The 16,664-nt window shown below is 49.7% G+C and overlaps 1 protein-coding gene and 1 pseudogene across 2 annotated transcripts; both read left to right on the top strand.

The window, feature by feature from the left end:
• Positions 1 to 960: 960 nt before the first annotated feature.
• On the top strand, positions 961 to 5,238 carry SURF6 (surfeit 6). Of its 2 annotated transcripts, none has more exons than XM_053558185.1 (5): positions 961 to 1,190; positions 2,128 to 2,325; positions 2,842 to 2,930; positions 3,881 to 4,075; positions 4,242 to 5,238. In XM_053558185.1, the coding sequence occupies exons 1-5, from the start codon at positions 1,097 to 1,099 to the stop codon at positions 4,719 to 4,721; spliced, it is 1,056 nt and encodes a 351-aa protein (XP_053414160.1). In that variant the 5' UTR covers positions 961 to 1,096; the 3' UTR covers positions 4,722 to 5,238. The 2 variants fall into 2 exon arrangements, with proteins under 2 accessions (XP_053414160.1, XP_053414148.1); XM_053558173.1 differs by having other exon boundaries at positions 2,125 to 2,325; positions 4,242 to 5,235.
• Positions 5,239 to 15,722: 10,484 nt separating this feature from the next.
• Positions 15,723 to 16,276, top strand: LOC128574542 (acireductone dioxygenase-like; annotated as a pseudogene).
• Positions 16,277 to 16,664: the final 388 nt, after the last annotated feature.

Genomic DNA, 16,664 nt, shown 5'->3' with positions numbered 1-16,664 from the left:
GGAGTAGTCAAGCCCATCCTGTGCATAAAACATCACCTCATTGCAGAAGCTGGGGGAAAAAATTATGGTTTAAGGTGAATCTTAGCAGCAGCCCTTTCAAATAGCCTCTGAAAGCTGTAATCGAAGACCACAAGCTTCCTATTTCCACCGCAGGGCAACCTAGCAAGAGGCTCTGCGGACTGAGCAAAAACAAGCCAGTAATTTCCCTGCGTAGGAACTGGGGTGTGGTAGTCCCCAGGCTAGGGGCCTCGCCTTTCTCCCGCCCCCTGTCTCGTAAAAGACAAGTCCCGTGTTAAAAATCTTAGTCCGTGGCTCAAGCGGCTAAGGCGCCAGCCACATACACCTGAGCTGACGGGTTGGAATCCAGCCCAGGCCCGCCAGAAAAACAATGTCGGCTGCAACCAAAAAATAGTCGGGCGTTGTGACTGGCACCTGCAGTCCCAGCTACTTGGGAGGCGGAGGCAGGAGAATCGCTTGAGCCCAGGAGTTGGGGGTTGCTGTGAGCTGTGGTGCCACGGCACTCTACCCAGGGCGAGGCTCTGTATCAAAGAGAAAAAAAAAAATCTTAGTCCGTGATTCTACTTCTCAGAGCCAAAAAGTCAGCGCCCCAGCGGGTCTTCCCTGAACACCCCGTTCTGTCCTTCTCGAAACCCCATTTGTTCCATTCCCCGGAGCGCCCTCCTTAGCCCGCGCCTGATGTGACACAGCTCATCTATGACTTAGCTACCAGTCCTCGCCAAGACAAAACCTTGACGAGAACCTGTCAGTGAGTGTTTCCACCCCGCTCGCCCCGCCTGCGCTGCGCTGCGCCCGCCACAGGCTGCGGCCCCGAGGGTTCCACTGCTGTGCTGCGCGTCATCTACGCGCTCAGCCCTGCTCCCGAGCGCCGGCAGTGTGGGCGAGGGGCTGAGGTCCCGGGGTCAGCATCCGGCCTCCAGCCCGGCCCACAATGCTTTGCACCTCTGCCAGCGGGGCCAGACCTGGCTAATCGAGCCCCCGGGCGGGCGTCTCGGCGCTCGGCTGCCGGTGCCTGTGCACGCGGCCGTTTCCGGCGGTCCGGGCGGCGCGGCTGCCGAAGAGTTGTGCGGAGCTCAGCATGGCCTCCCTGCTCGCAAAGGACGTCTACCTGCAGAGCCTGGCCAGGAAAATCTGCTCCCAGCCCGGCCCCGAATCGCAGAAGCGCCAATTGGGTAAGACGCCGGCCGGGACCCGGGTCTTCGGGTGGGCGGCAGAGTTTGTGAAGTAACGGAGGAAAGTGGGGGTGGCGGTTACCGCGATCTCCGTTTCCTTGTTACGGAGTCAGCCTGAAGCTGCCGCCGGGCCTGAGGGATCCCGGCCCCTGCCCGGCTTGCAGGGAGGAGGGAGCCGCGTGGTAGCTGCTGTCCGCCGCCGCGCGTCCTGAACTGGTCTCGGACCAGAGACCCCGGTCAGTCGGCGAGAGGTGCCCTGTGGCCAGGGTGTGGGGAGGAGCAAGACGGGTGCGCACAGGAGGCTCCACCCCTCCGGGCAGTGGCCTGGAGGAGGGGACGCCGCAGGGTTTAGGGTGGAACCACCGGACAGTTTTTCTTTTTTATACAAGGAAAGTTTATTCGTTGTAGAAAATCCGAAAACTTAGCAGCTGTTCCCTGATTAACTTATCCCAGTCTGAATTTCCAGTTTTCTCAAATTCAACCTGTTTTATTCTTTGCCTCATCTCTCGGTTGCTTATAAGATAGAATCATTTAACAGCTCTAACATCTTCGATGAGTTTTTTCGCCACAAGTCATAACTTCTGTCTTTTACTTTTCCTATGTGTGTATTTAACTGGGGACAATTCTACTTCTACTCTACATACTCATCTCTCAAATTGGAAATGTAAATATTTTGCCCATCCGTTAAAATGAAACTTGTGTCTTTTTTTTTGGCTGGGGCTGGGTTTGAACCTGCCACCTCTGGCATATGGGGCCGGTGCCCTACCCTTTTGAGCCACAGGCCCCACCCAGTGTGTCATTATTTTTGATAATGGCTCCTAAATCCTGATTTTCTGTCTGCATTCTTCTGAGATCAAACCGTTTTCAAGACTTTACTGCCTGTTGAATGGGCACACAGATTGGGATGGCAACTGTTTCTCATTCTGTATTCCAGCAGGCAAAACTAAAGGCTCAGAAGCTGGTGGACAACCAAAAAAGAAGAGGAAGAAAACACCAAAGAAATTCCAGAAGCAGGAGGAGAAGGCTGCTGATACCAAGGCTAAGTCACTGAGGAAGAAGTTTCTAGGAGATTCTGGGGATAGGCCAGAGGAAGCCAAAGAGAAGGAGCCTTCCAGCTCCACAGCGGCCCCTGCAGGTGAGAGGCTCCAGGGTATGCAAGGGTAGGGCAGAGGTTGGGCTTCGATGCGGACTGGGTCCCCTCTGCTCCTGAGAAAAGGCACTGTAAGGCACACAGGGATGCCATAGGGTCCCCAGAGAGCAAAGATTACAGCGGGGCTGTGGGTGGACAGGATCCGAGGACTTGTATGGTGGTTCCAGGCCACGTGGTGCCCAGGATGACAGGGGACAAGGCCATGTCTCTCTGAGGACCTGAGTCACAGGCTGCAGAAGTTGGAAGAAAGAAGAGGTGGGTTGGCTTCTATTGCAGGAAGTGTTTCCTCATACCACAGTACTACTTCATGAGGCAGTCTGTTGCCTGCCTTGTAGGATGCTGTAGAGACCAGTCCAAATTGAAAAAGTGGAATAGAATTTACTGGAATTGTCCTGGAGACCCATGATTGGCCTGGGGGCTGGGAGTGGAATGGGGAGGGCAGTGAATAGAGACTTAGGCTTAAATCCGGGGCCCGGTTTAGTCTTCTCTCTGTCCCTGCAGATGGCCTGGCCACAGGGCCTGATTCTCTTTTTGCCCTGGATGTTCTTCGCCAGCGACTGCATGAGAGGATCCAGGAGGCCCGGGGCCAGGTAGGTAGGGAGCTCTCAGAGAACACTGGGGGCGCTTCCCTTGAGCCTCATCTGTTCCTACATCTGCACAAGTCCTGCCAGGGCCACAACTGCTTTTTTGAGAAAGCAGGTGTAGTCCTAGCTTTCTTGGAGAACCTCAATCCCCAAGGTCCCAGCCTTCTCCTGGCCATTCTGATGCTGTTGGTTCTTCCCTTTGCTGGGCCTTGGAGAGAAGCCAATCCTTGCCCGTCCTGGGAAGCTGCCTTTGCTGAAAACCACCTGGGCTGGGGACTTGCATCTGTTCCTCTAAATGTCACGGTGTTCCTGTCAGTTGGACCAGTACTGATGACCAGTCCAGCCTCAGTTTTCTGTTAAGTGACAGTGTCTCCCCTCCAAGTTGGCCTTGGCCCACCCTTTCCCTGGGGTCTTTTCCTCAAGATTCTTTCTGTGAGGGACAGTCCCTAGTTTCCCACCCTCCCAGGAAAAGCCCAGTGGTCATCCCTGGGGTATGATGTCTGGTTCCTCAGAGGTGGTCGGACTCTAGGCCCTCTTCCCTACAGCACAGGACTAGTTTAGTCTCGTGTGAGGCTCTCTTGATGGCACCAGGGTGAGAAAGATCAGAATTCGGATACACGTGAACAGAATGGGTGGTGGTCAGGACAGGTGCTCAGGCTTGAAGACTTGTCTCCAAGTTCTGGATGGCAGTATGTGAGACTACCTTTGTGACGTGACCTAGCACATGGTAATTGCCTGGAAACCAGAAGCCCTGATTCTTACTTGGGACCCCTTGTTCCTTCTGGGTCATATGCATTTCAGCAAATGATCGTGTTCTGTTGCAGCACTTAGTGAGCCCTTATCCTGCCCATGTTGCCCCTCAGGTGCTTTCTAGCCCTGATGCCCTCTCAGCCATGCACACTGGGGGCCCTGAGGTTGGGAGAACTTTAATGTGTGAACACCTGCTTTTCCCCCAGGGTAGTGCCCAGGACTTGTCCCCTGCCACTTTGGAGAAAAGACGGAGGAGAAAGCTGGAGCGGGACCGGAAGAAGAGGAAGCGAAAGGAGCTGCGGGCCAAGGAGAAGGCAACCAAGGCCGAGGAGGCTGCTGAGCCTGCCCCAGAGGCAGCCTGCAATGAGCCTGTGGAGCCAGTGGGGCTGATCTTCAACAAGGTGAGTGGGACTCCGCACCTGTGGGCGCCAGCTGCTGGCCTGGGTTGAGTGACTTTCCTCTGGACCCTGCCACACATCTGTAAGTGGTGCCCAGTAACTGAGCTGGGGTGTGTGTGTGGTAACAGCTGTGAGATTGTCACTGACTGTCACTGTGACTCCTCCCAAGGTGGAGGTGGGTGAGGACGAACCGGCCAGCAAGGCGCAACGGAGGAAGGAGAAGAGGCAGAAGGTGAAGGGGAACCTCACTCCGTTGACAGGCAGGAACTACCGGCAGCTGCTAGAGCGTTTGCAGGCACGGCAGAGCCGGCTGGAGGAGCTGCGGGACCAGGACGAGGGGCAGGCGCGAGAGCTGGAGGCCAAGATGGGCTGGACCAACCTGCTGTACAAGGCCGAGGGCGTGCGCATCAGAGATGACGAGCACCTGCTGCAGGAGGCCCTGCGGCGCAAGGAGAAGCGCAAGGCGCAGCGGCAGCGCCGGTGGGAGAAGCGCACGGCGCACGTGGTGGAGAAGATGCAGCGGCGCCAGGACCAGCGGCGCCAGAACCTGCGTAAGAAGAAGGCAGCCCGGACGGAGCGCCGCCTGCAGAAGGCCCGCAAGAAGGGCCGAATCCTGCCACAGGACTTGGAGCGCGCTGGCCTGGCCTGAACACCTGCCCAGTGGTGTGAGGCCAGTGTGTCCCATCACTCTGGCTTTTGGGCTTCTCCTTGTAGAGTGGGTGGCATTGAGCTTACCTCTTGAATTGAGGGCTCAGATCATGCCTGCAAAATAGATGGTCCAGGGTGGCACAGTGGCTCACACCTGTAATCCCAGCACTCTGGGAGGCTGAGGCTGGTGGATTGCCTGAATTCAGGAGAAGGAGACCAGCCTGAGTAAGAGTGAGACCCATCTCTACTAACAATAGAAAAAAGAACAAGCCAGGCATTGTGGCGGGTGCCTGTAGACCCAGCTAATAGGGAGGCTGAGGCAAGAAGATTGCTTGAGCCCAGGAGCCCAGTTTAAGGTTGCTGTGAGGTATGACACCATGGCACTCTATCAAGAGTGACAGAGTGAGACTCTGTCTCAAAAAATAAAAAAGTATTGCCACCATCTCCTCGGAGGCATTTCTCAGATCTTGCAGAGCCCAGGGCAAGGGTAGACCATATCCAGTATTCTCTGTGAGGCCAGAAGGCTTACCAGAAGTTCGTAGAGTCAGGGAAGGAGCATTGTGGACAGGGGTTGGGTGGGACAGGCCATAGGACATGGAGAATGGCTTTTGCTGGCCCAGGAGGAGGCAGAGCCCCAGAGTGGATGGGTGGACTTCTATAGCACAGGGGAAGCGTCCTAGGGCAAGACACCAGGCCTTTTCCCACTTTCTGGGACTCTACCCATTTTGATCTCTTTTCTGCTCATCAGAAGCCCTACAACAGCATCCTCACATTTGGAATTCACAGGAGCTGTGCTTTCTGGGTTGGGGCAGGTGGGGGACTCTACCCATTTTGATCTCTTTTCTGCTCATCAGAAGCCCTACAACAGCATCCTCACATTTGGAATTCACAGGAGCTGTGCTTTCTGGGTTGGGGCAGGTGGGGGACTGTTGCATGGGTATCTCTGAGCCAGCTGTGGCCAAGGGGGCTGTGGTGTAGACAGACAGGCCTTCAGTTCTTCCCTGCCCTTACCTGGTCAGGGGAAAGAGCAGAGTCCAGTGGCTTCTCATCAACGTGCATTTCTGGAAGCAGAGTGGCTCAGTAGTGTGGCTGGTGTTTCCTAAGTGTCTTGATGGAAGGAGACCACACTTATTGATTGACTGCTCAGAATGAGCTCCTGGCCGGGTGCAGTGGCTCCCACCTGTGATCCCAACACTGAGAAGCCAAGATAGGAGGCTCTCTCTAGGTCAAGAGTTTGACCTGGGCAGCGTGGAGACCCTGTGTATACAAGGAATACAGACTGGCAGGGCTAAATGTAATGGAAGTTTTTCTCCCAGCTACGTGGGAGGCTGCAGCAGGAAGACCACTTGAACCCAGGAGTTGGAGGCTGTAGTGAACTGTGATTATGCCACTGTACTCCAGGATGACAGAGCAAGACCCTGTCTCTTATTTTTTTATTTTTTATTTATTTATTTATTTATTTTTTGTGATTTTTGGCCGGGGCTGGGTTTGAACCCACCACCTCCAGCATATGGGACCGGCGCCCTACTCCTTGAGCCACAGGTGCCGCCCAAGACCCTGTCTCTTAAAAAGGGGGGTGAGGAGGTGGCGCCTGTGGCTGAGTGAGTAGGGTGCCGGCCCCATATACTGAGGGTGGCAGGTTCGAACCCAGCCCTGGCCAAATTGCAACAACAAAATAGCTGGGCGTGGTGGCGGGCCCCTGTAGTCCCAGCTACTCGGGAGGCTAAAGCAAGAGAATCACCTAAGCCCAAGAGTTAGAGGTTGCTGTGAGCTGTGACGCTGCAGCACTCTACTGAGGGTGACAAAATGAAGCTCTGTCTCTTAAAAAAAAGGGGGGTGGGGGCAAGAGCAAATGAGTTCCCTCCTCCCCCAAAAATTTAATCTTTAAAATGGGTAAAACGGTCCAAAGGCACAACAGTAAACTGACTTTCTGGCAGTGTCACATTTTAGATGTACCCACCCTTGTCTGGTGGCTGCACTGAAAGTAGTTCATGGAATTTTTTTGTTGTTGTTGCAGTTTTTGGCTGAGGCAGGGTTTGAACCTGCCACCTCTGGCATATGGGGCCGGCACCCTACTCCTTTGAGCCACAGGCCACCCAGGGAATATTTTTTAATGAATGATTGGGCTGGTAGGCAACTTAAAGAGAGTGACTCAGCTGAGATTTTCTAGACTTAGAGGAAGGGAACTGTCTTAAGATGTGGGAAGCCTGGGGTGGCGATGAAGTACACCTCTTGAATCTCCTTTGAGAAATAACTTTTTTTTTTGAGACAGAGTCTCACTTTGTCCCCGTAGGTAGAGTGCTGTAGTGTCACAGCTCACAGCAACCTCAAACTCTTGCCTCACCCTCCCAAGTAACTGGGACTATAGGGCCTGCCATGATGCCCAGCTATTTTTTTTTTTTTTTTTTATGAGACAGCCTCACGCCGTCACCCTGGGTAGAGTGCTATGGCATCACAGCTCACAGCAACCTCCCAACTCCTGGGCTTAAGCATTTCTCTTGCCTCAGCCTCACAAGTAGCTGGGACTACAGGTGCCTGCCACAACGCCCAGCTAGTTTTTGGTTGTGGTGGTTTGGCAGGCTCAGGCTGGATTCAAACCCGCCAGCTCTGGTGTATGTGGCTGGCGCCTTAGCCGCTTGAGCTACAGGTGCAGAGCCCCAGCTGTTTTTTTTGTTGCAGTTGTCATTGTTGGTTAGCTGGCCCAGGCCGGGTTCAAACCCACCACCTTCTGTGTATGTGGCTGGCACCGTAACCACTGTGCTACAGGCGCCAAACCCAGTTTTTTCATTTTTAGTAGAGATAGGGTCTTGCTTTTTGCTCAGGCTTGTCTCAAACTTGTAAGCTCAAGCAATCCACCTTCCTTGGCCTCCCAGAGTGCTAGGATTAAAGGTATTAGCTTCCATGCAGGCCTGAGAAATAGCTTATTTATCTGCAATGGGTGTAGACGATTGGCAGCCTCCATCCAGCTCTTTGACATCTGAGTCTGCCTTGGCCGTGAGCTGAAGCTACATGCTGCTGAGGTGGCTTAACGCTTGACAACCAGCACAGGAGGTGTGCTGGGACCCAGCATTCTGCCTGAGCAGGGCCCCTCCAACGAACAGACTGCTCTGAGTTGCCCATTGGGTTCTGAGACAGTGGGCTGTGCATGGTGACCTGAGGTCTCCCTGCACAGGCCTGTGTCCTGTCCTCATCTTTCATGGCCTGTCTTGTCCTGGATGGCTAAGCCAAGCCTCCTATTGATTTTTTTTTTTTTTTTTTTTTTTGAGACAGAGCCTCAAGCTGTTGCCCTGGGTAGAGTGCCGTAGCATCACAGCTCACAGCAACTTCCAACTCTTGGGCTCAAGCGATTCTCTTGCCTCTGCCTCCCAAGTAGCTGGGACTACAGGCGCCTGCCACAATGCCTGGCTATATTTTGGTTGCAGCTGTCGTTTGGCGGGCCAGGACTGGATTCGAACCTGCCAGCTCAGATGTATGTGGCTGGCACCTTAGCTGCTTGAGCCACAGGTGCCGAGCCATCTCCTATTGATGTTTAATCCCCAGTGTTCGAGGTGGGACCTCAGGGAGGTGTTTGGGTCATGGGGCCTGGTGCCATTTACAGGAGTGAGAACTGACTGTTGAAGGGCCTGGTATTCCCCTCCTGTCTCTTTCCCCTTCTCCCACCATGTGTTTTGCACACCAGTCTCTTCACCTTTCACCATGGAGGAAACAGCCCAAGTCCTCCAGACACAGGTGCTGATGCTGCGCTTGTACAGCCTGGAGAACCCTGAGCCAAGTAAGCTTCTTCATAAATCTCCAGCCTCAGATGTTCCTTTATAGCAACACAAAACCAGGGGCTGCCCCCTCAGGCTCTGTGCATTCCTGCCTTGTCACCGTGTGTGTTTCCTGGAGGAATGAAAGTGACACAAAGCTCCCAACACATTCCAAGCAAGAATTATAAAACACACATATACCCTGGCTATCTACGAATTACTCTATAGAACATAAGGCGAGATCTTGCAGTCTGCCACCCTTAGCTAGGGAAAAAAGCACTCCCCACAAATGCAGACAGCTGATTTTGCAAGAAGAACACTGAACGCCTAAGAAACAATAGGAAAAGTAAGTCTACACCCTGTAAATATTTTCCACTTAAAAGGTCAGTTGTTAGTCAACAACTAACAGGCCCACTGGCTAATGCCTATAATCCCAGCACTTTGGGAAGCCAAGCCAAGAGGATAGCTTGAGGCCAGGAGTTTAAGAGCAGCCTGGGAAGTACAGCATGATCCCATCTATACAAAGAATAAACTCAGCAGCTCGGCGCCTGTGGCTCAAGTGGCTAAGGCACTAGCCACATACACCTGAGCTGGCAGGTTCGAATCCAGCCTGGGCCACCAAACAATGACAGCTGCAACCAAAAAAAAAATAGCCAGGTGTTGGGGCGAGTGCCTGTAGTCCCAGCGACTTGGGAGGTGGAGGCAGGAAAATCGCTTGAGCCCAGGAGTTGGAGGTTGCTCTGAGCTGTGATGCCACAGCACTCTACCCAGGTCGACAGCTTGAGGCTCTGTCTCAAAAAAAAAAGAATAAACTCGGGCGGCGCCTGTGGCTCAAGTAGGGCGCCGGTCCCATATGCCAGAGGTGGCGGGTTCAAACCTAGCCCCGGCAAAAAAAAAGAGAATAAACTCAGCTGACATGAGGTGATGCATGCCTGTAGTTCCAGCTACGCAAGAAGCTGAGGCAGGGGAGAATTGTTGAGGTCCAGAATTTGAGGCTAGAGTGAGCTGTAATACTACCAATGCATTCTGGCCTGACCACAGAGCAAGACCCCATCTCTTAAGAAGAGTAAATACAATTAAAAGTATAAAAGTTGGCCGGCCCAGTGGCTCATGCCTGTAATTCCAGCACTGGAAGAACAAGGTGGGTGGATTGCCTGAGCTCACGGGTTCAAGAGCAGCCTGAGCCAGAGTGAGACCCCATCTCTAAAAATAGCTGGGCGTTGTATCAGGCACCTATAGTCCCAGCTGCTCAGGAGGCTAATGCAAGAGGATTGCTTAACCCAGGAGTTTGAGGTTGCTGTGAGCTGTGATGCCACAGCACACTACTCAGGGTGACATAGTGAGACTGGCTCAGCAGCTAGGGTGCCAGCCCCATATACTGAGGGTGGCCGGGTTGAAACCCAGCCCTGGCCAAACTGCAACAAAAAATAGCCAGGCGTGGCGGGCACCTGTAGTCCAAGCTTTTCGGGAGGCTGACACAAGAGAATACCCTAAGCCCAGGAGTTGAAGGTTGCAGTGAGCTGTGACGCCACAAAACTTACCAAGGGTGATAAAGTGAGCCTGTGTCTCAAAAAAAAAAAAGAGAACATAATTTAAAAAATAAAAATAATGAAACAACCAGGTGGTGTGGCAGGCACCTGTAGTCCCAGCGACTTGGGAGGCTGAGGCAAGAGAATAACTTGAGCCCAAGAGTTTGAGGTTGTGAGCTGTAATGCTGTGACACTCTACCCAGGGTAACAGCTTGAGATTCTGCCTCAAAAAAAAATTATTAAAAATAAAAAATGGAGGCTCAGAGGCTGTAGCTCAAGTGGCTAAGGTACCAGCCACATAAACCAGAACTGGCAGATTCAAATCCAGCCCCAGCTTGGCAAACAACAATGACAACTGCAACCAAAAAATAGCCGGACGTTGTGGCGGGCACCTGTAATCCCAGCTACGCGGAGGCTGAGGCAAGAGAATCACTTAAGTCCAAGAGTTGGAGGTTGCTGTGAGCTGTGATGCCACAGCCCTCTACCCAGGGGGACAGAGTGAGACCCTGTCTCAAAAAAAAAAGGTGAGGGAGAACAAACTCAAAAGGTAAATGGAAGGCTAAGAACATAAATCTGATAATAAAACTTGATTCTCTGAAGAATAATAAAGTCAGCAAAGCTCTAGTAAGATTTATCAAGAAGCAATATAAACATATAATTACTAACTATGAGATTAAAAGAGAATGTTTTCACATTTTACTACAAATGAAGTAGAAAACTTTTAGACAAATACAAATCACCAAAACTGACTATGGAAGAAATAGAAAGCCCAGGAATGTGAGGTTGCTGTGAGCTATAATGCCACAGACTGCCCAGAGCACAAAGTGAGACTCTATCTTAAAAATAAGTAAATAGGCTCGGTGCCAGCCACATACACCAGAGCTGGCGGGTTGGAATCCAGACCAGGCCTGCCATACAACAAGGACAACTACAACCAAAAAATAGCCGGGCCTTTTGGGGGGTGCCTGTAGTCCCAGCTATTTTGGAGGCTGAGGCAAGAGAATTGTTTAAGCCCAAGAGTTTGAGGTTGCTGTGAGCTATGATGCTGCGGCACTCTACCCAGGAAAACAACTTGAGGCTCTGTCTCAAAAAATAATAATAAGTAAATAAATAAAATAAAACCCCAAAACCATTGGCTTGGCACCTGTAGCACAATGATTATGGCGCCGGCCATATACACTCAGGCAGGTGTGTTCGAACCCAGCCAGGGCCTGCTAAACAATAATGATAACTGCAACAAAAAATACAGCCAGGTGTTGTGGCGGGTGCCTGTAGTCCCAGCTACTTGGGAAGCTGAGGCAAGAGAATCGCTTAAGCCCAAGAGTTTGAGGTTGCTGTGAGCTATGATGCTGCGGCACTCTACCCAGGAAAACAACTTGAGGCTCTGTCTCAAAAAATAATAATAAGTAAATAAATAAAATAAAACCCCAAAACCATTGGCTTGGCACCTGTAGCACAATGATTATGGCGCCGGCCATATACACTCAGGCAGGTGTGTTCGAACCCAGCCAGGGCCTGCTAAACAATAATGATAACTGCAACAAAAAATACAGCCAGGTGTTGTGGCGGGTGCCTGTAGTCCCAGCTACTTGGGAAGCTGAGGCAAGAGAATCGCTTAAGCCCAAGAGTTTGAGGTTGCTGTGAGCTGTGAGCCAGGGCGCTGTACTGAGGATGACATTGAGACTCTGTCTCAAAAAATAAATAAAAATAACCCAAAACCATTTATAACAAAAATTCCCAGCAGACTAGGAATTCAGAGGATTTCCTTAATCTGACCAAAGATCAAGATGTGGGACTCACCTTGAAACTCCACCTTGAAACTCCACCATCTCCACCTGGGTCAGCCAGGTGGAGACAGATTAGAAGGAAGGCTCCATGGATCCTCAAGAGGTGAGGTCCACTCGGCGCCCGTAGCTCAGAGGCAAGAGAATTGCTTAAGTTCAAGAGTTTGAGGTTGCTGTGAGCTGTGATGTCACAGTACTTCTGAGGGCGACGTAGTGAGACTCTGTCTCTACAAAAAAAAAAAAAAAATTCTAAATTCAGTCTTTTTGAAATATTAAGACCACCAAAAATATGAGAAAGACATATTAGGCATATTTGGTGCATTAAAATTGCATAAGAAATATTGTCAAATATCAAATGGTGGTTAATTTTCTGTGGATTATGTTTGTATATATACATATATGGTCTAATTATGAAATATTAGTCTGTGTTAATATACTTTATCAGTAATAATTTTCTTATTCATAACTGAAAGTGTTTTTTGTATATATTATTGGTAATAAGTTTGTGATTTAGGGAGGTGTCTATGGCTCAAAGGAGTAGGGCACCAGCCCCATATGCCAAAGGTGGTGGGTTCAAACCCAGCCCCAGCCAAAAAAATTAGTTTTTGATTTATAACAAAGTGTTTTTTGTAACTGGCTAAGTCCAAAGTTTATCCTTCAGGAAAGTAATGAAAGGTTGACAGGTTGTCTTGAATACAAATTCCTGATAACTTTGGAGAGCATATATCATCACATTAAAAACAAACTTCCAGGAATTTAATTAGAAAGCTAAAACAGAACAGAATTTTTTTTTTTTTTTTTAGGGACAGAGTCTTACTTTGTTGCCCTTGGTAGAGTGCCGTAGCAGCACAGCTCACAGCAATCTCCAGCTTTTGGGCTTAGGTAATTCTCTTGCCTCAGCCTCCCGAGCAGCTGGGACTACAGGCACCCACCACAATGCCTGGCTATTTTTTTGTTGCAGTTTGGCCAGGGCAGGGTTTGAACTCACCACCCTCAGTATATGGAGCCGGCGCCCTACTCACTGAGCCACAGGCACCACCCACCAGAACAGAAATTAATTACACAGGCCTGAACTAAATTTTGTGACTTTGTTAAAAGCATTGCTGATTCTGTGTTCTGTTTTCCAGAAGTCAAGAAAATGCTTTTCCATCTTTTGAGTTATTTATAGTTTTCAGCAATGTATGTACTTATCAGCAAAACGTGAAACACTTATTTTTCTCTCCTTGATTTCTCTGAAATTTGAAAACCATTTGTAGGTATTCTTGATTTCTGACAATATAGTTATTTGCATAAATTCAATAAAAATCTGTTTTCTTTTATAAGGTACAACCAAGGCTTTGACTGGAATGACATTGTTAGAGCTACCCAGACTGCATTAAGGAATTAAGGTTGACTTTATAAGGCCAATAAAAAGCCAGATGAAAAAGTGGCCAAAGAGCAACTAAAGTCAAAAAAGACAAAGTTGATCACTTCATATTGGTCAAGGGAAAAATACAAGAAGAGGACGTTTCAATTCTAAGTATCTATGCACCCGACTTAAGTGCTCCCAGATTCTTGTTGAAACAGACCTTACTCAATCTGAATATGATATCCTATAACACCATAATAATAAGGGACTTTAAGACTCCTCTTATAGAGCTGGACAGATCCTCTAAACAGAAATTAAACAAAAATATAAGGGATTTAAATGAGACCCTAGATCAACTGTGCTTAATAGACACATATAGAACACTCCATCCCAAAGATAAAGAATATATACTCTTCTCGGGCGGCGCCTGTGGCTCGGTAAGGCGCCGGCCCCATATACCGAGGGTGGCGGGTTCAAACCCTGCCCTGGCTGAACTGCAACCAAAAAATAGCTGGGCGTTGTGGCGGGCGCCTGTAGTCCCAGGTACTCGGGAGGCTGAGGCAAGAGAATTGCTTAAGCCCAGGAGTTGGAGGTTGCTGTGAACTGTGTAAGACCATGGCACTCTACCAAGGGCCATAAAGTGAGACTCTGTCTCTACAAAAAAAAAAAAAAAGTATATACTCTTCTCATCACCCCATGGAACCTTCTCCAAAATTGACACAGAACAAACCTCTACAGAATCAAAAGAATTGAAATTTTACCTTGTATCTTCTCAGACCACAAGACACTAAAGGTGGAACTCAACTCCAACAAAAATGTTCAACCCCACACAAAGTCATAGAAATTAAACAACCTTATGTAATGACAGTGGGGTGCAGGAAGAAATAAAACAGGAAATCATTAACTTCCTTGAGCATAACAACAATGAAGACACAAGCTACCAAAACCTGTGGGATACTGCAAAACCAGTTCTGAGAGGAAAATTTATCGCTTTAGATGCCTACATTTGAAAAACAGAAAGAGAGCACATCAACAAACTCATAAGCCATCTTATGGAATTGGAAAAAGAACAATCTAAGCCCAAACCCAGCAGAAGAAAAGAAATATCCAAAATTAAATCAGAGATCAATGAAATTGAAAACAAAAGAATCATTCAGAAAATTAATGAAACAAATAGTTGGTTTTTTGAAAAAATAAATAAAATAGATAAACCTTTGCCCAGACTAACTAGAAATAGAAAAGTAAAATCTCTGGTGGCGCCTGTGGCTCAGCGGGTAGGGCGCCGGCCCCATATGTCAAGGGTGGTGGGTTCAAACCCGGCCCCGGCCAAACTGCAACAAAAAAATAGCCGGGCGTTGTGGCGGGCGCCTGTAGTCCCAGCTGCTCGGGAGGCTGAGGCAAGAGAATCGCCTAAGCCCAGGAGTTGGAGGTTGCTGTGAGCTGTGTGACGCCACGGCACTCTACCAAGGTTGATAAAGTGAGACTCTGTCTCTACAAAAAGAAAAAAGAAAAGTGAAATCTCTAGTAACCTCAATCAGAAATGATAAAGGGAAAATAACAACTGATGCCACAGAGGTACAAGAGATCATCTCTGAATACTACCAGAAACTCTATGCCCAGAAATTTGACAATGTGAAGGAAATGGATCAATATTTGGAATCACACCCTCTCCCTAGACTTAGCCAGGAAGAAATAGAGCTCCTGAACAGACCAATTTCAAGCACTGAGATCAAAGAAACAATAAAAAATCTCCCAACAAAAAAATGCCCTGGTCCAGATGGCTTCACACCAGAATTCTATCAAACCTTCCAAGAAGAGCTTATTCCTGTACTGCAGAAATTATTCCAAAAAATTGAGAAGGAAGGAATCTTCCCAACATGTTCTATGAAGCAAGCATAACCCTGATACCAAAACCAGGAAAAGACCCAACTAAAAAGGAGAATTTCAGGCTCAGCGCCTGTGGCTCAAGTGCCTAAGGCACCAGCCACATACACCTGAGCTGGCGGGTTCAAATCCAGCCCAGGCCCACCAAACAACAATGACAGCTGCAACCAAAAAATAGCCGGGGGTTGTGGTGGGCTCCTATAGTCCCAGCTACTTGGGAGGTGGAGACAGGAAATTCACTTGAGCCCAGGAGTTGGAGGTTGCTGTGAGCTGTGATGCCACAGCACTCTACCCAGGGCGACAGCTTCAGGCTCTGTCTGAAAAAAAAAAAAAAAAGGAGAATTTCAGACCAATTTCACTAATGAATATAGATGCAAAAATTCTCAACAAAATCCTAGCCAATAGATTACAGCTTATCATCAAAAAAGTGATACATCGGGCAATGCCTGTGGCCCAGTGAGTAGGGCGCTGGCCCCATATACCAAGGGTGGCGGGTTCAAACCCAGCCCCGGCCAAACTGCAACAAAAAATAGCCAGGTGTTGTGGCAGGTGCCTGTAGTCCCAGCTACTGGGAGACTGAGGCTAGAGAATCACCTAAGCTGAAGAGTTGGAGGTTGCTGTGAGCTGTAACGCTACGGCACTCTATGAAGGGCAATGGAGTGAAACTCTGTCTCTAAAAAAAAAAAAAAATAGGCGACTGCAGCGGCCATGGTGCAGGCTTGGTACATGGACGAGAGCCCCGAGGAACCCAGGCTGCCCATCGTCTCCAACCCGGCTGCCCGGTGGGCCTGGAGCAACTGCGCTGGCTCGGGGTGCTCTACTGGAAGCTGGATGCTGACAAATATGAGAATGATTCAGAATTAGAAAAGATTCGCAGAGAGAGAAACTACTCCTGGATGGACATAATAACCATAACCAAAGATAAACTGCCAAACTACGAAGAAAAGATTAAGATGTTTTACGAGGAGCACTTACACTTAGACGATGAGATCCGCTACATCCTGGACGGCAGCGGGTACTTCGATGTACGAGGCAGAGGACAAATGGATCCGGATCCACGTGGAGAAAAGGGGCATGATAACGCTACTGCGGGGATCTATCACGGCTTCACGGTGGACGAGCAGAGCTACGTGGAGGCCGTGCGGCTGTTTGTGGGAGACCCAGTGTGGACGGCGTACAACCGGCCGGCTGACCACTTGGATGCCCGGGAACAGTACGTGAAGTTTCTGACACACAGCATAGCGGTGCTCTCTGGGAACTGACGTATGCCTTGTGAAGGTCCCTGATGGAATATAAATCATTATCTCTTAAGTTTTGTTTTGTTTTGAGACAGAGTCTTACTTTGTCACCCTCAGTAGAGTGCGGTGGCATGTTCACAGCTCACAGCAACCTCCAGCTCTTGGGCTTGGGCAATTCTCTTGTCTCAGCCTCCCAAGTAGCTGGGACTACAGGCCTGCCACGATGCTCGGCTATTTTTTTTTTTTTTGTTGAGACAGGGTCCCACCCTATGCCCCTGAGCAGAGTGCAGTGGACCTGGTAGCTCACCACAACCTCAGACTCGGGCTGCGGGCACCCCGCTGCCTCAGCCTCCGGAAGCCGCTGGGATTACAGGCGCTCGCCGCGGCGCCCGGCTGGGTTTTTCCATTTTTT

This window comes from Nycticebus coucang, chromosome 2, assembly GCF_027406575.1.
Source record: "Nycticebus coucang isolate mNycCou1 chromosome 2, mNycCou1.pri, whole genome shotgun sequence".
NCBI classification, from domain to species: domain Eukaryota; kingdom Metazoa; phylum Chordata; class Mammalia; order Primates; family Lorisidae; genus Nycticebus; species Nycticebus coucang.
This window is presented reverse-complemented; position numbering and strand designations above follow the sequence as displayed.